We start from the raw sequence: 18,742 nt of genomic DNA on the forward strand, positions 1-18,742 counted from the left end.
TTCAAAGGTGAAAACACCAAGAAAATGTATGAGTTTATAAATGAAAAAACAAACATTTTCCCCCTTAAGACTTCATACCCCAGAATGCCTTGCACTGTAAGTGATGTCACCTGACAGGAGGCTGAGCTAATGTTTACAACCGCTGGGCTGGTGACACTTTTATCGGTAAAAACTGTGATTTTTGTCAGGATTTCCGGAGCGTATGGGATGATGCTTAAATAATGGCGCAAACTAAATGACGCACTCTCACATTCGGGTAAAAATATCTTATTTTACTATTGTTTCTTTTTCATTTTTCAATCAAGCCAGTTAGCGCTTAGAATGCTAATAGGTAAACAAGCAGCTAAACGCAGCACACCTGCGACGGCGGTACACTGAGTAAGTGGACTTCAACCTGATCTGTGGGCAATGAACTGGAGTAGATGTCACGATAAGTTATAAAGTAAAGCGTCGGGACACCTGTCGACCTCCAGACTGTCAGAATTTAACAGGTAATAAATTAGCTAGCTTAAAAGCCGTGAGTGGCTAGCTTTGAGGAGGTCGTGTTTCCAGCAGCTTACCTGTTCGTACCTTAAAGAGTTACTGCAACGCTCTCTGGATGTACTGCGCGTAGCTAGCTGGCAGATAGTTGGATTTAAAGCTCGGGTAAGTGAAGGTGTACGCATGTCTTTCATTAGTAGTCGTTGAAAAGTTTTCTGAAGTGTGTTTTTTAAGTTCGGGACATGCCTTTTGACAGTTTAAAAACAAGCAGAACAAATTGTATTTACACATAGTCTCCTACTATCTGAAAATGGAGCCACGAGCACCATTTTACCAAAATCTATCCCTCCGTTTGGTGTTTCGATGGCAGTAAAAAGTCCTGTTATAACATATGGTTCGCCTCATTTCAACACAGGGTGGATTTTATTGATCCTATATGTGGTGAAATTCACATATGGTGGACAACAACAGGTAGAATATTAAACAAAGTCTGTGTAGGTTCTCAGTAAACTTAAGTCTATCTGTTCAGTAAAGGAGACCATCACAAAGTAGCGTTGGTGGCCTGTCCACCAGCTACCTTTAAAGCAAGAGATTCTTCATTCACAACTTGTCCAGTGTGACCTAATGAGTCTCATAAAGTCAGGATGGGTCAACGTCGTCCTCCAAGGTGACAGCCCCTCTAGTGGGTAAATACACAGGCCTTCCTCTCAGCTCTCTGAACTTAAGTTGCCTCTCAGATGAGACTTAAAGTGTCTTCAGAAACTTAAGTCAAGTTTCCTTCAATTTGATCACTTCAGGTTAATCAAAGTAGAGTTGCTCAGTAAAAAGAATAGAATATGTGAAAGAAAATAACTCTGTGAGGTCAAAATTAGTAGTTAGATCAGAAAAAGTGTTGCTAGTAAGGCTTGAGTTAGATATCTGCAGGGAGTGTTTGTAGCACCTATGATGTAACCTGTGTAATTGGCCAACGTCATTGTCGGCATTTGTGCTTGTACCAGTGGATTACGTGTTAATTACCATGTGGTCGTGTCCTGGTGTTGTACATGTCCTGCTGGTCGATAGGAACAAACAAAATGCTGGGATCTTTTTCCTTTCTGGGTCCAGCTCTTTGTTGTGGACAGGTTTTTTTTTTTCTTTCTTTTTTTTTCTTCAGGCTAAATATATGTCCTTCAAGTTTTTCCAACTCTTTGAACATTCCCTGATGTCTTCCAGTAGACTGAGCAGTCTCCCTCCAGGAATTTGCTGAGATTTGCGAGTCCTTATATTGATGCTATGATTATTAGTCTTTATATTGAGACAATGATTGTTAAGTGGCTGGAAATGCACAAGAGTAATCAATGGCTCTGGACAGGCCGATCACAGTAGTTGTGTACTGCATTGACCTGATGTGTAGTTGCGTTTCTAAGAAGGTGCACCTCGGGTTACATGGTAGGTTAAAAAGAGAGTTTCAGAGACAACAAATAAGTAAACTTAGATCAACTACATCTCTAACCTCAGACTAAAACACACTCACAGCAACAACAAAAACAATCAAAGAAGTAATAAAGCTTTCATGTCACATACAGCTGCAGGTGAACTCTAAGTATTTAAGTTACAGTCTGCTGGACAACACTTCCACAGTTTAACTCCAAAGTTTAACGGATACACCGCAACATTTCATATTTTTCAAAAATTTAATTTTCTCTTAATTTGTATTTGTTATCCCTCATTTTAAAAGTGGGTAGTCGGCTGGTATTTGTCTGTCGTATGATTTGTTTCCCCACACCACCACTCAGTAACCCACATATGGAACAATAAGTAAATAATATAAACTAAGAATAATGATATTTCACAAAGTCTTTAAATTAGAAAAGAGTTAAGCATTTTAATTTTGACATGATTACTGTAAAGTAAGATGACTGCATGTTAGCACAAAGACAGTAGTGAATTGTTAAAGCTCAGTGTCTGCAGACCCCTCACAAACACCCAAAGCTCAGTGTTCTGGAGTTAACAGAGGCAGTGATGAGCATTCAGATCTGCAGCCTTTATTTCCACCGCAGCATTTTTCTATGAGGTGTTCTTTGGGCTGGTTAACGCAACGCTCACATCCTCATCAGGAAGAGGATTTGTGTCAGAGTGCGTGGGACTGTAGCCTCAGGTTTATATTTTCCTTTTCTTCACACAGATCCATGGTCTGCTCTCTGTGCAGCGTTTAACTCTTTACCCTTTGAAAGTTGACTAGAAGCAACCCTTAAAGATCTTTTCTGAACTGATTGGTTTGTGTCATATTTCAGACTTGCTTACAGAACAAAATAACTGGGTTTGAATCAAAAGTTAGTGAGGCTGGTCTCTGCCTGTGCAGCTACACAAACTATTCTGATGGTCGTCAAACCTCGTCTTTATTTAAATACACTCACTTGTCAAACTCATCATTAAGGGAACAGAGGTCATCAAATATAGGGGATAGAGTTAAATGTGTACTCATGGACATTTGTTGTTTTTCCTTTAATTTGTCATTCGGTGTAGATATACTTTTAAAAAACAGCACAGTAGAGTAACTCTCCTGGCTTCTAATTTTTTTTATTTTTTTTTATTTTTTTATTTTTTTTGCAGGTGTTTAACTGCGAGTCTCAACTTAAACTGGCTGAAACAAAGACTCTGAGCTGACCTTCAAAGAGACTGGCTAAAATTCAGTTTACGTATTGGCGGCGACCAGGTGGGTGTTGAAGTGGTAAAAATATAACATTACTCCTTTAAACATTTGACTGCAGGCAAACTTACAGACACTAACACACTTATTGTTTGGACGAAAGTTTTCTGAAGGTTTATTTATGTCTTGCATTGTCTGTCTAACTTCCACTTCCAGATTAAAAACCTCCACACTAGATTAGCCATGTTCAAAATTCAGGTTTTGGTTGATAGAGTGAAGTATTTCTTGGTGTGGTTTCATAACTTTTTAGATGTTTTTAGTGATTAAAATGTTGAATAGCAGCTTTTAAAACGGGTTTAGAACAGGTTCATCAGCTTTGAAGCCGAAAAAAAACTAAGGTAAATAGTTGGGAAGTTTATAGTTGGTCAACCTCGGAGCTCACTTCCTGTCTTCTGATGTCGTCATCAGTGAGGCAGTTTCTGAATTTCCCCTCTCACCGTCCCGATGGAGTGGGTGTTCATCATGAACCGGATGAGCTCTCAGGGTAGCTCTGCAGCCCAGCGGAGACGGATGGCTCTGGGGGTGGTGATACTCCTGCTGGTGGATGTCATCTGGGTCGCCTCCTCCGAGCTGACCTCGGTAAGTCTGATCTCTACGCTTGTGATGTTGGAGCCAAACACTGAAAAGGCTTAATAAAACGGTGACCATGTTTAATGTGACCCATCCACCACAGAAAGCAGAAAAAGATAAAGCAGAATAGGCCCACTTTAAAACGAAGCGCAGATACAGCAGATAGTGCTGGAGTAACTTTACCTGACCGTGATGCTCTTCCTTCACATCTCATAAGGAAAAACTGCAGTTAAATATATTTAAACTGTGAGTTTCAACCTTTGAAATGAAGTTTTTGAAACAACTCCTCCTGCAGTACATTTTCAAGCGACAGGACTACAACAAGCCCTTCTTCAGCACCTTTGCCAAGACATCCATGTTTGTGCTGTACCTGCTGGGTTTCCTGCTGTGGCGGCCATGGAGGCAGCAGTGCACGGGCACCCTGAAACGCCGCCGCTCCGCCTTTGTAAGTGGACACTTTCAGCGCACATTTAAGGGCTGTTTTTCATGCTTTTACTTTTCTAATGGTGACAGGTGTCTGTCGAGCTTCTTAAAACTCTCATCAGTGTAAATGTTGCTGTGCTCACTGCTCTTCATCGTAACACGAGTCAGTGAGGCAAACATACTGCTCAGGGGGAACTGACCCTTTGAACATGTTTGTTCAGGGGGTCAGTTCCCCCTGTATGTTTGTGGAGTAGGGATTTAAAAAAAAAAAACAGAATTGTACTTATTTTTAACTTTATTTGAACAGGAAACCATTTTAGATTTAAATCTCTCTGTAAAGGGAGACCTGCTTGGAAAGCTCATATGACTGTGTCAGACAACGCAGACAGACGGGAGACAAAATAAAGGCTTAGGAACATCAACACAAGTCTTTATATAAGAGCTTTAACCTCTTCCAGGGAGACACCCCAGTTTGTTGATGCGATAACTCAAGAAGGAGGTGACGTAGGAGTTAAAAATTGATACCACAGGTGCTTCTACTACAAATCTCAGACAATTCTCAGTGACTTCAACCTCAACGTCAGGGTCAGAGGTCAGTTTTTCTGAAAATCTTGTGAGTGGGATAACTCGAGAAGGAATTCAGCTAGGATTTTTAAACATACCATTCATGCATCTACTGGGAAGCTGAGGCGTTGCATTGGTGATCGCCAGTATTTTTCTTTCATGTTTACCTCAGAAAGCAGCACAAAAAGTTTAGTATTTCACAAAGGAAAAGATCAGAAAATACAGGCAGACCCCCTGAGGAGGGCGGCGTCTGCTCCCTTGTGGGCTCATCACAGTAAACCTTCAGCCTCCATTTCACTCTATCCCTCACATCCTCCTCTGACACACCAACCCTCTGCATGTCCTCCTCCATCACATCCATGAATCTTCTCTGTGGTCGTCCTCGTTTCAACTCTTTTGTCCATTATATCCACTGTCCTCTGCAAACCTGCCAAATGCTCTCTTCTCTAACTTTGTCTCCATTTATGTTTGTCATTCTTTGTGTTCATGAACAAAAATGACGATAATTAACTACAGTTTATAGAATTATATAATTTTCTGTTGTGAAGCTGAAAATCAGTCTGACATCTTCTGCTTCTGGCTTTGATGTTTGGTTTGCACCTTTCTGCAGTTTGCTGATGCCGAAGCCTACTTCGCACCCTGCACCACTGACTCCACTGTGAACAACTGTCTGGTACGTAGTTTAATTACTCCAGACGTACTGCACACAAGTAAATCTTCCTGCACCTGTACCTAAGCTGGCTTTCTGTCACACCTTTGCAGAGTGAGCCTCTGTACGTACCTGTGAAGTTCCAGGACGTCCCCACCGAGCACTCGAGTTGTTTAATGGGAGACTGTGAATCCTGTGAGTACTGATGTTTGTCATTCATTAAAAATGCATCCCTGCTTCTGAAGCTTTGACCCAGACGTGACTGATTAGGAATTAAAACTTCTGACCAACAGAGGGCAGTGCTGAGCTGTGCAAATATAAGAAAACGTTGTGTCCCTCAGACCTTCGCTTTCAGTGACTAACAAAACAAAATTATGCTCAAATTGTCTGTTTGATAGAGCAGTTAAGAAACATAATGATTTTTTTATGCTCGCCTTCACAAACGAATGAAGACGAGCATACAAAGTAATCATGTGTCTTAACTGCTGTGATGGGAAGCTGTGAAAAGGTAAACTGTGATGTTTTCTTTTAGTGTTTCTGCTGAGATTTCGTTTCCTGTGTTTATGTTTGTGGCACCTGAAGCTGGAAGTGATGTTTTTTTATTAAATGAAAACATTCTGGGAAGCGCTCAGAGCGACGTGTGAGGAGATAATTTTGAAGAATCCAGAGGGAATCCAGGGTGATTAAAAATAAATATTAATGAACCTCGAATGATTAAATGCCAAAAAGTTGACGGGATTGTTTTGGAAATAAACTCAAACACCATGTTACACATTGAATGAGACAAATCATGTCAAACTTTAAACTGAAAAGAAAAAACCTCACACATAAAATTAGCATAAAAAGTAAGGATGTTTGTTTCTTTCTTTCTTGTAACAATGTTTCTTGGTAATGAATCTCATAGTGTTGGAAAGCCTGTTTATTTCTCTGCCACATTTGTAAGGAAAAAGCATTTGTGGATTGAGCAGCAGAGTTAAGTATGTGGGTTGTGCCCGTAAAAAAAAAACAAGTTTTCTCTGCCAATACCAAACGGCTTATTCTGCCAGTCACTTTTTTAAAGCTACTGGTACTCCACAGCTGCCTGATTGGCTCCTGATTAGCAGAACCTTTTACTGATCTGGACATGGCTAATGCCATAGGACAACTTCATGCTGGTTTTCCACAAAACCAAGCTGCAGCATTATTTGGAGTGAGCACCAGTATCTTCTCCAACTTGAGAGAGATGGGTTGCAAAGTTGGCGTTCCAGTCAGACAACACAAGAAGACCGTTTCCTCAATCTGTCAGCACGTAGGAACCAAAGGCAGTCTTCTACACGTTTGCAGTCAAGGTCTCAGGACGTTATGGCTACTCAGACAATTCAGATCAGACTGCACACAGCCAGGCTCTGGTCTCATAAGGCAGCCAGGATTGCCCTTCACGATTAAGCCCATTTGCAGTGATGTCTGTAATATGTGCATTAGAACCTGAACATGTTCAGTGATGAGTCCAGATTCTGCCTATAGCAGATAGATCGTAGGGTCAAAGTGTGGAGAAGACACAGTGTTATACTGATTGCTGCACCAATAGAGTAACTGCTTTTGGTGGAGGCAGCTTGTACATTAGAGCCTAACTAGGTGTGTCCAGCAGTAAACATTAAAGCCTTTTAAGTCACGGTTGTCTCTTTATTCCCAGCATCCAAAAAGCAGCGGGTGCGTTTCAGTAACATCATGGAGGTGCGTCAGCTGCCCTCCACTCAGGCCCTGGAGGCCAAGCTGTCGCGCATGTCCTACCCCGCTGCCAAGGACCACGAGGCCATGCTGCGCACCGTGGGCAAGCTGACCATCACTGATGTGGCCAAAATCAGCTTCTTCTTCTGCTTTGTGGTGAGCAGCAGTGAGAGGAGTTGGCGCTCCCGAGTCTCTGTCAGAGCTGGATTTATGAGGCAAATTAAACGGTGTTTTATCACAGGCCTCATCGTGGTTTTTGTTTGTCTCGCAGTGGTTCCTGGCTAACCTGTCCTACCAGGAAGCTCTGTCCGACACACAGGTCGCAATCGTCAACATTTTATCTTCCACCTCAGGTACGTCCATCCCGCTGTCTGTGTACATTACAGCATGTGAAGCTAAGACTACCATCCCAAAGATGATGCATTATTGCATTAAATCGTTTCTGAATGTCTCCTTTTCCTCTTCAGGTCTGTTTACACTCATCTTGGCGGCCATATTTCCCAGCAGCAGCAGCGACCGCTTCACCCTTTCCAAGCTCTTAGCCGTGGCTCTGAGGTAAGGTCAGATCACGCGGAGGGTGTGAAAAAAGCATTGTGGGGGTGAAATCCAAGAACACTTCCAACCAGACTCCCTCAGAGTCAGCTGACTTTTAAAAAATTTGGGAAATAACTTGGAATTTGGAAATCTGATATATTCACTGGAAAGAAAATTCAGAAAGTGGAATTTCAAAGGGTTATGGCTTTTTTGGGTACATTTTAAAGGGTGATACCTCCATGTGGGGCAGGTGGTTGCTCAGAACAGGATACAGCATACAAAAGGGTCTCCTCTTTATTCACTGGAAAGAAATGCTGGCTGCCACTGTGGCTTTTTGGGCTTAAACATAAAGAAATTAATGAATAACGTTACAGAAAAAGTCCTCACAGCTCACTACCCGCATTTCTTTACCCTTTAATTCACAGAAATAAAAATTTATTTAGAAATTTATGGAGGACCTCTTATTTAATAAAAAACACCTCAGTTTCTGTCCTTTAATCTATTACAAACTTACTTTGTCAGTAAAGAGGCTGTAAAACTGATAAAAATACAGTTAAAAAGCACCTTCCTTTTACATTTGGCGGGCTGTTTGTGGCCCTCAGACCATATGTTTGACACCACTGGGTCTAGTTTATTCAGGAGCAGTGTTGGTCAAGTTACTTGAAAAAAGTAATCAGTTACTAATTACTGATTACTTCCCCCCCCCAAAAGTAATCCCGTTACTTTACTAATTACTTATTTTCAAAAGTAATTAATTACTTAGTTACTTAGTTACTTTTTAAAAACACGATTTACAACCTGAATAGGTGATAAAGCGATAGATCTTTCAGCCCAATTCTACTTTTTCTGCATAATCCATCATACAAAATGTAATCAAATGGAAACGTCTCTTTTTAAAACTTTAAACTTTAAATCTTTTAACTTTATGCATCAAGCAAAAACTTAATTATATGCAACATTCTCTGACTGGAAGAAATTTGTTTAACATTTAAACCTATTTTCTGCACATTCCAGCACATAAAATAAAATATTTTTTTGTGTTTACACTCACTCTTTCAAATAGATGCAAGTAAAACACAGCAGAAAATAAATAAAATCAAAGACTCAGCGGTCCTGTTGCTCTATTTTCACCTGTAAAGCAGGACTGGGGTAGGCGGAGGTTTACCCTGGTGCAGGTGTGCCGCAGCGGTCAGTTGAAGAATCCGCGAGTTTCTCTGTGAGTTTCACATTACGTCGTAGCGCACTCGCTGCTTGCTTGGAAGTTTAGGGGGTGTTTTTCGCTGTAAAAAGAAGTTTTCTTCCCACGCACAACGGACACTAATGTTTTTGTCACTTTTTATGGAATCAAACTCAAAATAAGGTCAGTACTTCCACGCTTTAAACGCTGCATGCTCATACTCTCTCTCCCGCACTGTCCATTGTTGATCTGCACACAGCTGTTGTCACGAACGTCGCACTCGCTTACCTCACTGTCATGAGACATTCTCGCAAAAAAATCACGGTTTTAGTAACGCAGTAACGCAGCGTTCCTACGTGAAAGTAACGGTAATCTAATTACCGTTTTTGCAATAGTAATCCCTTATATTACTCGTTACTTGAAAAAAGTAATCAGATTACAGTAACGCGTTACTGCCCATCTCTGTTCAGGAGTATTTCAGATCATAAATCCAGCTCCTTTCTTATTGAGTATTGTTAACTTCATATTCCTAAGCAGCTGATTCAAAACAAATAAAAGTCATAAGCTGTCATCTCTGCTGGAGGAGATGTAGCTCTTTTTTTCTTAGCTTGTTTGTGTTTTGCACAAACCAAAACACATAGATTTCATATTCTGGTCTTCCGGCTGCACCTTTTCCATCCAGCTCTACTGGTTCCATCATATTCATGGAAATCCTCAAGCTCTGCTTCAAATTATTTTTTCATTCTATTTTTTTAAAGTTTGGCCTCTGAAGTAAAATGAATAATTCCCCCCCAACCTCCGCCACCTCCCCGAGACTGTCTTTAAGCCTCATTCGTTTGTTTTTCACTGCATTGGGCTGAAGCAGAATACCAGAACAGAAATCTCTGGGGTCATTTTCAGCTCAACAGTTACTGGTTTACAGAAATTAAATTCATATAAATGAAAACCTCAAATGAATAATGTTTAATATTTAAAAATTAATCTTCACTCGTTTTCACTTTCTAATAAAAAAACTGCAGTCCGAGCTGATTTTTTTTTTTTTTTTTTAAAAACACATTCAGACTGCATTTATTTATCCAAAAAGTTCTGATTTTTTATTTCTAACATTGAACAACCTGCTCAACACACAACTTCATTCAGAGGATGCTAGTTTAGCACCACTGACAAATAAACCGGTAGATTGAACAAGAACTTGGTATATGTTATTTAGTATTCTTTTGTGGAACTTTTAACCCTCTGAAGCCTAAACTATCTCTGACGTCAGACAGGCGTTTTGCGATGTTTTTCTTCCAAGATCTGTAACTACCGTAAAATCTGAACCTTCAAAGATGGCGGCTGGTTGAGAAAGTGTGTGAGTGTGATTGAGCTCTACAGAAAACAGATATTTTTACAGTAGTTTTTAAAAAAAATTGTTTTTGCTTTTTACTGTTATTTGCCGTGATTTGGATCACAGGTGCCCTGCGTGGGATTACCATAATTACCCTAATATATCACTGAAAAAGCACAGAAATGACGCTTTCAGAGACTGTTGGAATTTTTGAGTGCGCAACTGGTTCAAGAGTTACGTTAATTTGACCTAAAGGTTTGACCTAAAACAGGTTAATAGACATTGATTAGACATAGATGGTCAGGTACAAGAACTGGAATGAATGTGAGCAAAAAGGCAGTCAATGTCCAAGGAAATGTTTTGAAAGACCCTCAGACAGCTGGAGAACTGCTGCTGAAGACCATCTGGCTTCTTGGAAGTAAAATAAAAAATGAAGGGTGGTTCAAGACTTTTGCACAATACTCGATAATAATAATGGGACATTGTTGAAAATAGCAGATTTTTCATGCTGTTCACTGGCTGTGGTATCAGATTCACTGGTTTTATTTCACAGTGTTTGGATTTTTTCTCCGTTGTTTTTGATTTTTCAGCCATCTTTGTTTCCGCTCAGTTAGAGGCAGATTGTTTTCCTTCAGAGAGACTGACTGTTTGGTCCTACTGCTGATTAAACCCTGTGCTGCACCTGATTAAGAAAATCATCACATTATTAATTTCATTCTGCAGTTTTGTGTTTTTCAGAAAATCTGAGCATTATAGCTGTTATACTTTCTCTCTCTGTGTTTTCTATTTTTAACATGTTCGTTTTTATTTGTGAGATTAATTCAGTGCCTCTCTTGTTTAGCATGGGAGGCGTTGCCCTCGTGAGTCTCTCCAGCATGGACATCCCAGATGGGAAAGGAGTCATCGGTCAGTGATTTCCAACTTTTTCTTTATCACAGAGGCCTCGTACAGGCATCACTTTGTTCCTAGTCCGTTGGTGTAATACAAAAAACCCCACATCTAATGTAATGATTTATATTTCTATGAAGGTTCCCTGTGGTCGCTGGCTGGGGCGATGCTATACGCCGTCTATATCGTAATGATCAAGCGGCGAGTGGATCGGGAGGATAAGCTCGACATCCCAATGTTCTTTGGTAGGAGAAGTGTTTGTTTTAAAGGCTCAGCGGGCACCTGTGCAGTCTCACTCCATGAAGTTGTCTAAATTGGGGTGTGCTGTGCATCTCTCAGGGTTTGTTGGTCTGTTCAACCTGCTGCTGCTGTGGCCTGGCTTCCTCCTGCTCCACTACACCGGCTTAGAGGCCTTTGAGCTCCCCAGCCAGCTCGTGTGGACGTACATCCTCATAAACGGCCTCATCGGCACCGTTCTGTCCGAGTTCCTCTGGCTCTGGTGAGCTGGGTTACATTTTCTATCCAGGTCACAATACTGACACCAAATCAACGTTCACGCTACCATAAAGGCCACGAGGAGCTGCGTTTGAATAATGTATAGCTTTCAGAGAAGTGGTGATTTTAGTGACGAGTCTTTGTGTCCTCAGGGGCTGTTTCCTCACATCTTCTCTAATTGGGACTCTGGCATTGAGCCTCACCATCCCACTCTCCATTATGGCCGACATTTGCATGCAGAAGGTGAGAGTTTGAGATAAAATTGGACGTAATTTTGTTGGTTTTGTGTGAAATCAGCAAGAAAACTGTCAAAATTGTATCTAAATGACTCTAAATGGGTCTATTTAAAGTACTTTTATCTATTTTAAGTAACTCTTTGTGATTCAGTCTTATAAGGGTCCTTTAATGACAACATAAAAGGTGTTTAATACATGGAAAACACCCCACACCACACCTTTAATGGCACGGACTGTGTTAAATTAGTTTCCCCTCATACGTGTGTGTATGTCGACAGGTGCGTTTCTCGTGGTTGTTTTTTGCCGGGGCGGTCCCTGTCTTCCTCTCCTTCTTCATCGCCACACTTTTATGTCACTACAACAACTGGGACCCAGTGCTGGTGGGGCTGAGGAGGGTTTATGCCTTCATCTGCAGGAAGCATCGCATTCAGAGGTACGAGACTATAAACATTTATCATCAGAGGGTTTTTCTTCTTTTAAAGCTTCCATTGGTGAGCTACGGTGCATGACAAGAGGAAATGATCCTGAAAGCCGTCCCTATCAGCAGCAACGCGGTTCATGGATTGTGACAATAATCTCAGATATGATAATAACAGCTAAATTAGGATTAGGAGTTATGCTCCGGGGCTGGAAAACCAAGCCAGGAAGTGTAGAAAACTAAAACTCCTCTCATGAGGTGGGCTCCGGAACATAGACTGTACATAAAAGATGTATGCGCCCACCCAGCTTGACAGGAGCCTTTTCTCCATCGTCATCTTGGTGCTTTGAGATGTGACATGTTATTGCAACCACATGCTTGATAAATTGTTAGGCAGTGAGGGTAATTGTTTGGTGATTGTAAGAATGACAAAAATATATAAAACAAAAAACTTACGGCCTGGTGAAATATTGGGAAAAGTAAATTTGAGCAGAATTTTGCTCTTTTTTTTTTTTAGGATGAAAAAACATGAATGTAATGACACTTTGACTAGAGCCAAATGCATTTTAATTTTCCAATAACATGTTTGTTCAAACTCTTATTTAAGCAAATGAACATCAGTGAAAGGAAAAACCAAAACAAAAATAGAGCACATCATTTGAAACAAATGAGTGTTTTTGGACTTTATGGGCACAAATTGTCCGTATTATCCACTTTTATTTGTGTACAGTGAGGCTCCAAATGTAGCGGCTGTGTCATTTGTGATGCAGCTGCAAAAAGCTGCTTAATGGCTTGTGTGTTTGTAAAAGGCAGATGGAAGTCGTAGCTGTGCACACACCTGAGAGCAGGCAAAGCTAATGTACTCTGAAGCCTGTGCAGGAAGTGAGTCATCACACGCCTGGTGTTTTTAAGAAGTTAAAGCTTTTAAGTTTTTAAAAAGAAAGTGAGTTGTTGTTGTGCGTCTGTGGTGTGTGACCTATTAAAAATGGATTGACCTTCACTCTGACACACACTCTGGATAATGCAGTCCATTTGTGGCTTGCAGTCTTGTTAAGTTAAGTCTGTAATCAGCTGTACATGCTTCACTGACTAACCTCTCTGCACTGTGCTCTTCTGCTTTTTGGTTAGCGGTGATTATAATAATAATGATGGTTGTCAGGATGACGACTGTGATGATGATTGACATCCTGTTTTCTCCGTCCGCAGGCTGCCAGATGACAGCGAGCAGTGTGAAAGCCTTATTCCCCTCCACACCGTCTCCCCCGGCGAAGGAAGCTTCTGCTCGTGATCCGGCAGTCAAAATGTAAATCACAGTCGACCTTTTCTGGCCTTGGTTTGTGCGCTGTTTACGTCTGTGTTTGTGTTTGTGAAAGGCTGCTCGATTCAATCTTAGACTGAAAGAATAACAAATCAAAAGTAGTCGTTTGTGTACTCTGACTGAGTGGTGCTGCAGGATTCTGAGGACCGAAACTGTCCAAATTAAAATGTGAATAAACAAAAACAAATTAAAGACTCGCTCATTCAGCAATAGCCAAATAAATATTCCATTAAAATCAGCGCATGTTACAAATAAATGCAGGAATTTTTATTTTGAAAATTAGCATTTGTCTTCATTTCCTCTTAATATACAGTTATCCTATTTAATTTTCTATTTTGTACATGTAGTATACATTTTTATTATTTTTCCCCAGATTTTATTCATCTTTATTTGCTTTTTTAAATTAAAGTAAGTAAACTAATTTTATTTTGTTTTGCCCCTAAAGTGGCCAAAAATTAAAAAAACAGTTTGAAAGAAGTTTTTAATTAATCACTTAAAATAATTTGATTAAAAAAATAATTGTTTTTGAAAATTATGTTTGTCTTCTATATTTATTTAACATTCTTTAATTTAATTTCGTCTTTTTTTCCTATATTTAATTAAAACATGGATTTAATTTTCTTTCTTATTTCTTTTAACATTTAGAATTCTTAATAAATACTTATTGCCACAGTTATTATTAATTAATTATGTATTGCCACAAAATGCATTAGCATAAAATATAATTCACCAGCAGTGTTAATATTGTATTTAAAATTCAATTCAGTTGTGACAGATTAATAAACATAATTTGCATGTTTTGTTCTTTTTGTATTTTATTTTAATTATTGCCAATAAAAGTTAGGAACAAACTAAGGCAGAAATGTATAACAATAATCTGAAAATAGTACTGGAAGGTAGGATTTCTTTTTAGAAGAAGAAATCCTAGTACAGTATTGTACTAATTAATTAATTAGTTGGAAATTACATAAATGGGGGAATTAAAATAAAGTTAAAGAAATACAGAGGAAAATTAAAATGGTAGTAATCTATGTCATAAATGATTTTGATAAAGATATTTTTTGAAGGATTTCCTGGTGTATTATTGTTCTTTTTAGACATTTATTTACTTTGGATTTTGGCAGTTTTGGTCCTTCGTAGTTACTTCTAACCTAAATTTCCTCTGCAGTGTGAAAATCGACAATGAGAAATCCAAATAGAAACATGTTGAGTTTTTAACCTCTTTTAGGTCATTGTTTCGGTTTTCCACATTTTTTTTTTTTTTCTGTCGTCAGTGTAGTTTAAAGGCAAAGGGAGTAAAAGAAAAGAAAAACATAAGGAATAGATCTCATTTCACTTCACGTCTCATCCACAAAAACACATTATAATATGTCCATGCTTTGCTTTGAGCTTGGCAGCCTAAAAAAAAATTTCCACTTTAATGCAAAATCCTGTGACGGGTTTGTTCCCCAAACAAGCCAATAATTCTCATCAGAGTTAGCCATTTGCCTCAAACATCTGTCCGACGTCAAGAGTGTGAGTAAGAAGGACAGAACAAGCCTAAATATTTTAGACAGAAGTCACTTGTCTCTGGTCATTGCTTTAGTGGAGCTTTGATTCGATTTTTCAGCAGAGCTGAGGGGATCTGACCTCAGCATGCGGTTTCTAACAGGACTCAGTAAGACCAGCGTTCATTATCTGGTGACTATTTCATTAGAGATCAAGTATCAGCTCATCATGTAACAGTTTAGTAGTGCCACAAACTCTTGTATTCTCAGGAAATGCCAACAACACGCGCAAAGTGTTTTATATTTTAATTGCTTGGATAATTTATTAAAGTATGATAATAAGGAAAAATATGAAAAATATTAAAATAATATAAGAGGACACACAGAGTTTATCCACAAATTTAAAGGGGTCTTACAACCTGTCCAGTACAGGTGGGATATTTCAGGTAAACTCCTGTAAGTGACGACCTTCAAGGCGTGTTTAATCAGTGTTGCTTCAGCAGGCTGTGGTGTGATCACTGCTGTGTATAAAACGTCTTCTTTTTGTCTTGTGTTTTGTTTTCTTGAAGCCTGGCAGGGAAAGTGTTTCCTATTAAAATAGGAAATTAATATATGAAGAATGTTCAGCCTGCAGGTTTACAGATTGTTGAAAAAAATTCAGGTAAAAGAAAATTAGTTTGAGGTGAAAATGTAAAGTTTTTGTTTATGTTTCTGTAAGTGCACAGTTTTTGTCTCTGATAAAGTTTTTTCTTCTCTCTTGCAGGGCGGCCATCGTGGATCTGGCTGAGCTGACAATCGGGAAGCTTTCAGAGACGTTGAACGTACCCCAGTGCCTCCCATTACACCTTATTTATTTTCTACAGTGTTCAGATTCAGTTCTGGAAGCTTGTTTTTATCGTTACACTTCCATCCAACACTACAGACTAAAGATTTCCTCATTTCGCTTATTTTCTGTGTCTAAAAGAAAGAAACGGTACGGCACTCAAGGTGCAGGACTTAATTATCAGTGATTTTGCCAAATTAAACCATTAATATTGGAGAAGACTTCCTTTTGGTCTACTGAAGGATCTTAACAAATGACAATCTATTGGACACAGAAGGCGTTATGTTATTATTTCCAAACGGTTCCTGTGACGCATAACTTTGTGTTGTTGAGTTGTTTTCATGACCAGAAATCTGGCAGAACTGGAAATGCTGGACACGGATGAGCTCCTGGTAACCAGCCGGGGAGCTCGGGTAGTCAGAGCGACCTCTGTGTGCCCACTTCTCAAACACTAGACTGATAACACTACAGCCGAACAGGACAGCACCACGTCCTGTTTCCTCAGTGCTGGATCCTGAACACGAGCTCCAAACGGGTTAGAAAGCCTTCAAAAAAAAGTTCTGCTCCTAAAAGTAAAAACCTACGTCAAGTTTAGATTGAGCTCATCTCCCCTTTAAGGTCGTCTCTGAGTGAACCTCTGGACCTCTTCCAGCAACCCAACTCCTTGGAAGTTTCTCCTGTTTTGATTGTTTGCATCTGATTTTGGGACAATTACAGCGTTGTTAGATCACATTGTCCCAGGTAGGGCACGGAGTTGCATCTACAGGGTTGCACACAAGGAATTCATCAACGTAGCCACTGTGATGTCACCCATTTTGAAGCCTTAACCAAGGAATCTGTCGGATACGTGTCCATGACACGGTTTTCTTCCGTCCTTTGCACGGCTTCAAGTCACACTGGGAGCGTTTAACCTCTACAGAGTCTTTTATTTTTAAATTCAACCTGTTCTTGTGTCTGACTTCCTTCCCTCCTCATAAGCTCGCCGTGACTTTGAGCAGTACAGAACAGGAACTTATCTGAGTCTTCTGAAACACGCTGCGGAAAAACTGGAGGAATTGAAAGCCAAAGCTTTCTCGGTTATACTAGAACTTCACTCAACAAAACTGAAGCATTAACTTCTTGGACAGACTGCAACTCTCAGAAAGCCTTATAATTAGTGAGATAACTGCATTAAAAATGCTCCAGAAGCCTCAAACAGCACAAGAAAGGTTTGGAGGTTGAGTCCAGGGCCTCCAGTGACCTGAGGTGAAGCTTGGCAGACAGTCGAGCTGCCACAGCCCAATTTTAAATCTCAGCAGTCACATAGTGACCAAAACTGTTTTTGTAGCAGGCTGTAATCGTGCTTATTTCTGCTGCATGGGAGTCTATGAGGACTCACTCACTGCTGGAGAAAGCCTCCAGTGGACAATGAAGGAACTGCAGCATTTGGCACTTTTGTCTTTACTTATTTTTCTTCAGCTCCAAGTTCTTCTGTTGGAGTTTTTTTTTTTTTTTTTTTTGGAAGCTGGAGGTGTTCACAGTGACACTCAGGTTATTTCAGAGCACAATCTTCTCTCGCAGTGCCACCTACTGTCCAGGTTTGGCACCCTGGAACACGCAGGCACACTAATGGACACAAAGAAGTGAAAATATGCAGTCAGAGTTGGATTTTAAAGGAGTGTTCTGGGATTTTAGCTGTGTTAAAAGAAGTCCAGTGTTTCCTGAGGAAATGACCTTGAAGGGGAGATCAACCGAAATCAAACCAGACTGGAGTCGCCGAACTTTATGATCGCCTTCGTGCAATAAAAACAGTCGTCTGCAGTTTCCTTTGTTAAAAAGGTTTGTAAATAGTGTACACAGTGAAACATGAACATGGAACAGTTTTATTTTTGACCTTCAAATGACCACTAAAGATTCATATTTTATATCCGTGTCTTCTGGAACGACTGCCGCCACAGGAAGCTTTCGCTCTGCAGCCAAAACTCGCTGAGATTTCACCGCCTGAACTGGACTGTGTGTGATTTTATTTTACGTCTTAAGTAAAGAAGAAATATTTACTGTGCTTGTGATTTTATGTGACGAGAAGAAGCCTTGTTGTTCTGTCATCAGCTTCAGTGTTGGTCATGTCAGCACTACAGATGGAGGTGAGCTGCTGATGTTGTTCCCCTCATCCTTTTAAATATGTGCATCTTCATGGTGTTTTTTTCCTGCACTCGGCTTTGACTGAGCATTTCGAGTGGAGGAGGTAATAGCCGTTCTGTGAGGGTGAATTAACGAGTTGAGCACTTTAAGTGACAGAAAAATTATTGCACTTTCTGTGTCTTTTGCCAATCAGTCAGTCCCACCTTTCAGCCACGACTTCAGGTTTGAACACTGAGAGTTGATGGTTCCTGAAAAGTGTTGATTATTTCTGTCTTTTATTATGGTGCTCGTGGAGTCATGGATGTGCTGATTTTCTTTCTCAGGTTCTTTGTTTTGTCTTTACTGTCTGAGCATTTTCTGTCTTTAAGGTGTCTTTGATGCTAAGGATGTTATACAACCTAAATGAAGGCTAACCTTCCTTATACCAACCTAAGCTCTTGAATAGTCTTATTTTGCAACTCTTGTTTTCATACTTCAGTGCACTATTAAAAAATATCTTTTAAATCTCTGCATTTGATGGTGTATTTATTCAGTTGTGTAAATTGTAACCAGATGTGATATTTTCATCGCTGCCATCGTGGTTTATTTTGTTTGTTTTTGACAAGTAAACAACACACTGCACTCGTGAGGTAAAGCAGACCCTGGGTTATCTTTGACTCTTAAGTGTCCATGATTTATAAAACAAGAGTCATGCTGTAAGAAGTGAAGCGTGACAGCTGGAAGTGCGAATATATACTTTTTTGATGAGTTTACTTTCCAATAGACGTTCATACAACCCAACTTTTTTTTTTTTTTTTTTTTTTTTTTTGCAGCCAGAGGAGTCGCCCCCTGCTGGA

General features: G+C 39.8%; 1 protein-coding gene across 4 annotated transcripts; it reads left to right on the forward strand.

Moving 5' to 3' along the window:
• Positions 1–110: 110 nt before the first annotated feature.
• Positions 111–18,416, forward strand: LOC116309455 (solute carrier family 35 member F5). 4 transcript variants are annotated; one of them, XM_031726055.2, is made up of 16 exons: positions 111–165; positions 3,073–3,175; positions 3,578–3,748; positions 4,035–4,184; positions 5,337–5,399; positions 5,489–5,570; positions 7,048–7,238; positions 7,354–7,435; positions 7,550–7,637; positions 10,962–11,026; positions 11,149–11,253; positions 11,348–11,507; positions 11,656–11,746; positions 12,018–12,172; positions 13,364–13,460; positions 15,726–18,416. In XM_031726055.2, exons 3-15 carry the CDS (start codon positions 3,614–3,616, stop codon positions 13,443–13,445), a joined length of 1,449 nt encoding a protein of 482 aa, XP_031581915.1. In that variant the 5' UTR covers positions 111–165; positions 3,073–3,175; positions 3,578–3,613; the 3' UTR covers positions 13,446–13,460; positions 15,726–18,416. The 4 variants fall into 4 exon arrangements, with proteins under 4 accessions (XP_031581915.1, XP_031581913.1, XP_031581916.1 ...); XM_031726053.2 differs by having other exon boundaries at positions 116–256; XM_031726056.2 differs by lacking the exon at positions 111–165 and adding an exon at positions 332–491.
• The last annotated feature ends 326 nt before the right edge of the window (positions 18,417–18,742 follow it).

The sequence above is a fragment of the Oreochromis aureus genome, linkage group 16 (assembly GCF_013358895.1).
Source record: "Oreochromis aureus strain Israel breed Guangdong linkage group 16, ZZ_aureus, whole genome shotgun sequence".
NCBI classification, from domain to species: Eukaryota; Metazoa; Chordata; class Actinopteri; order Cichliformes; family Cichlidae; genus Oreochromis; species Oreochromis aureus.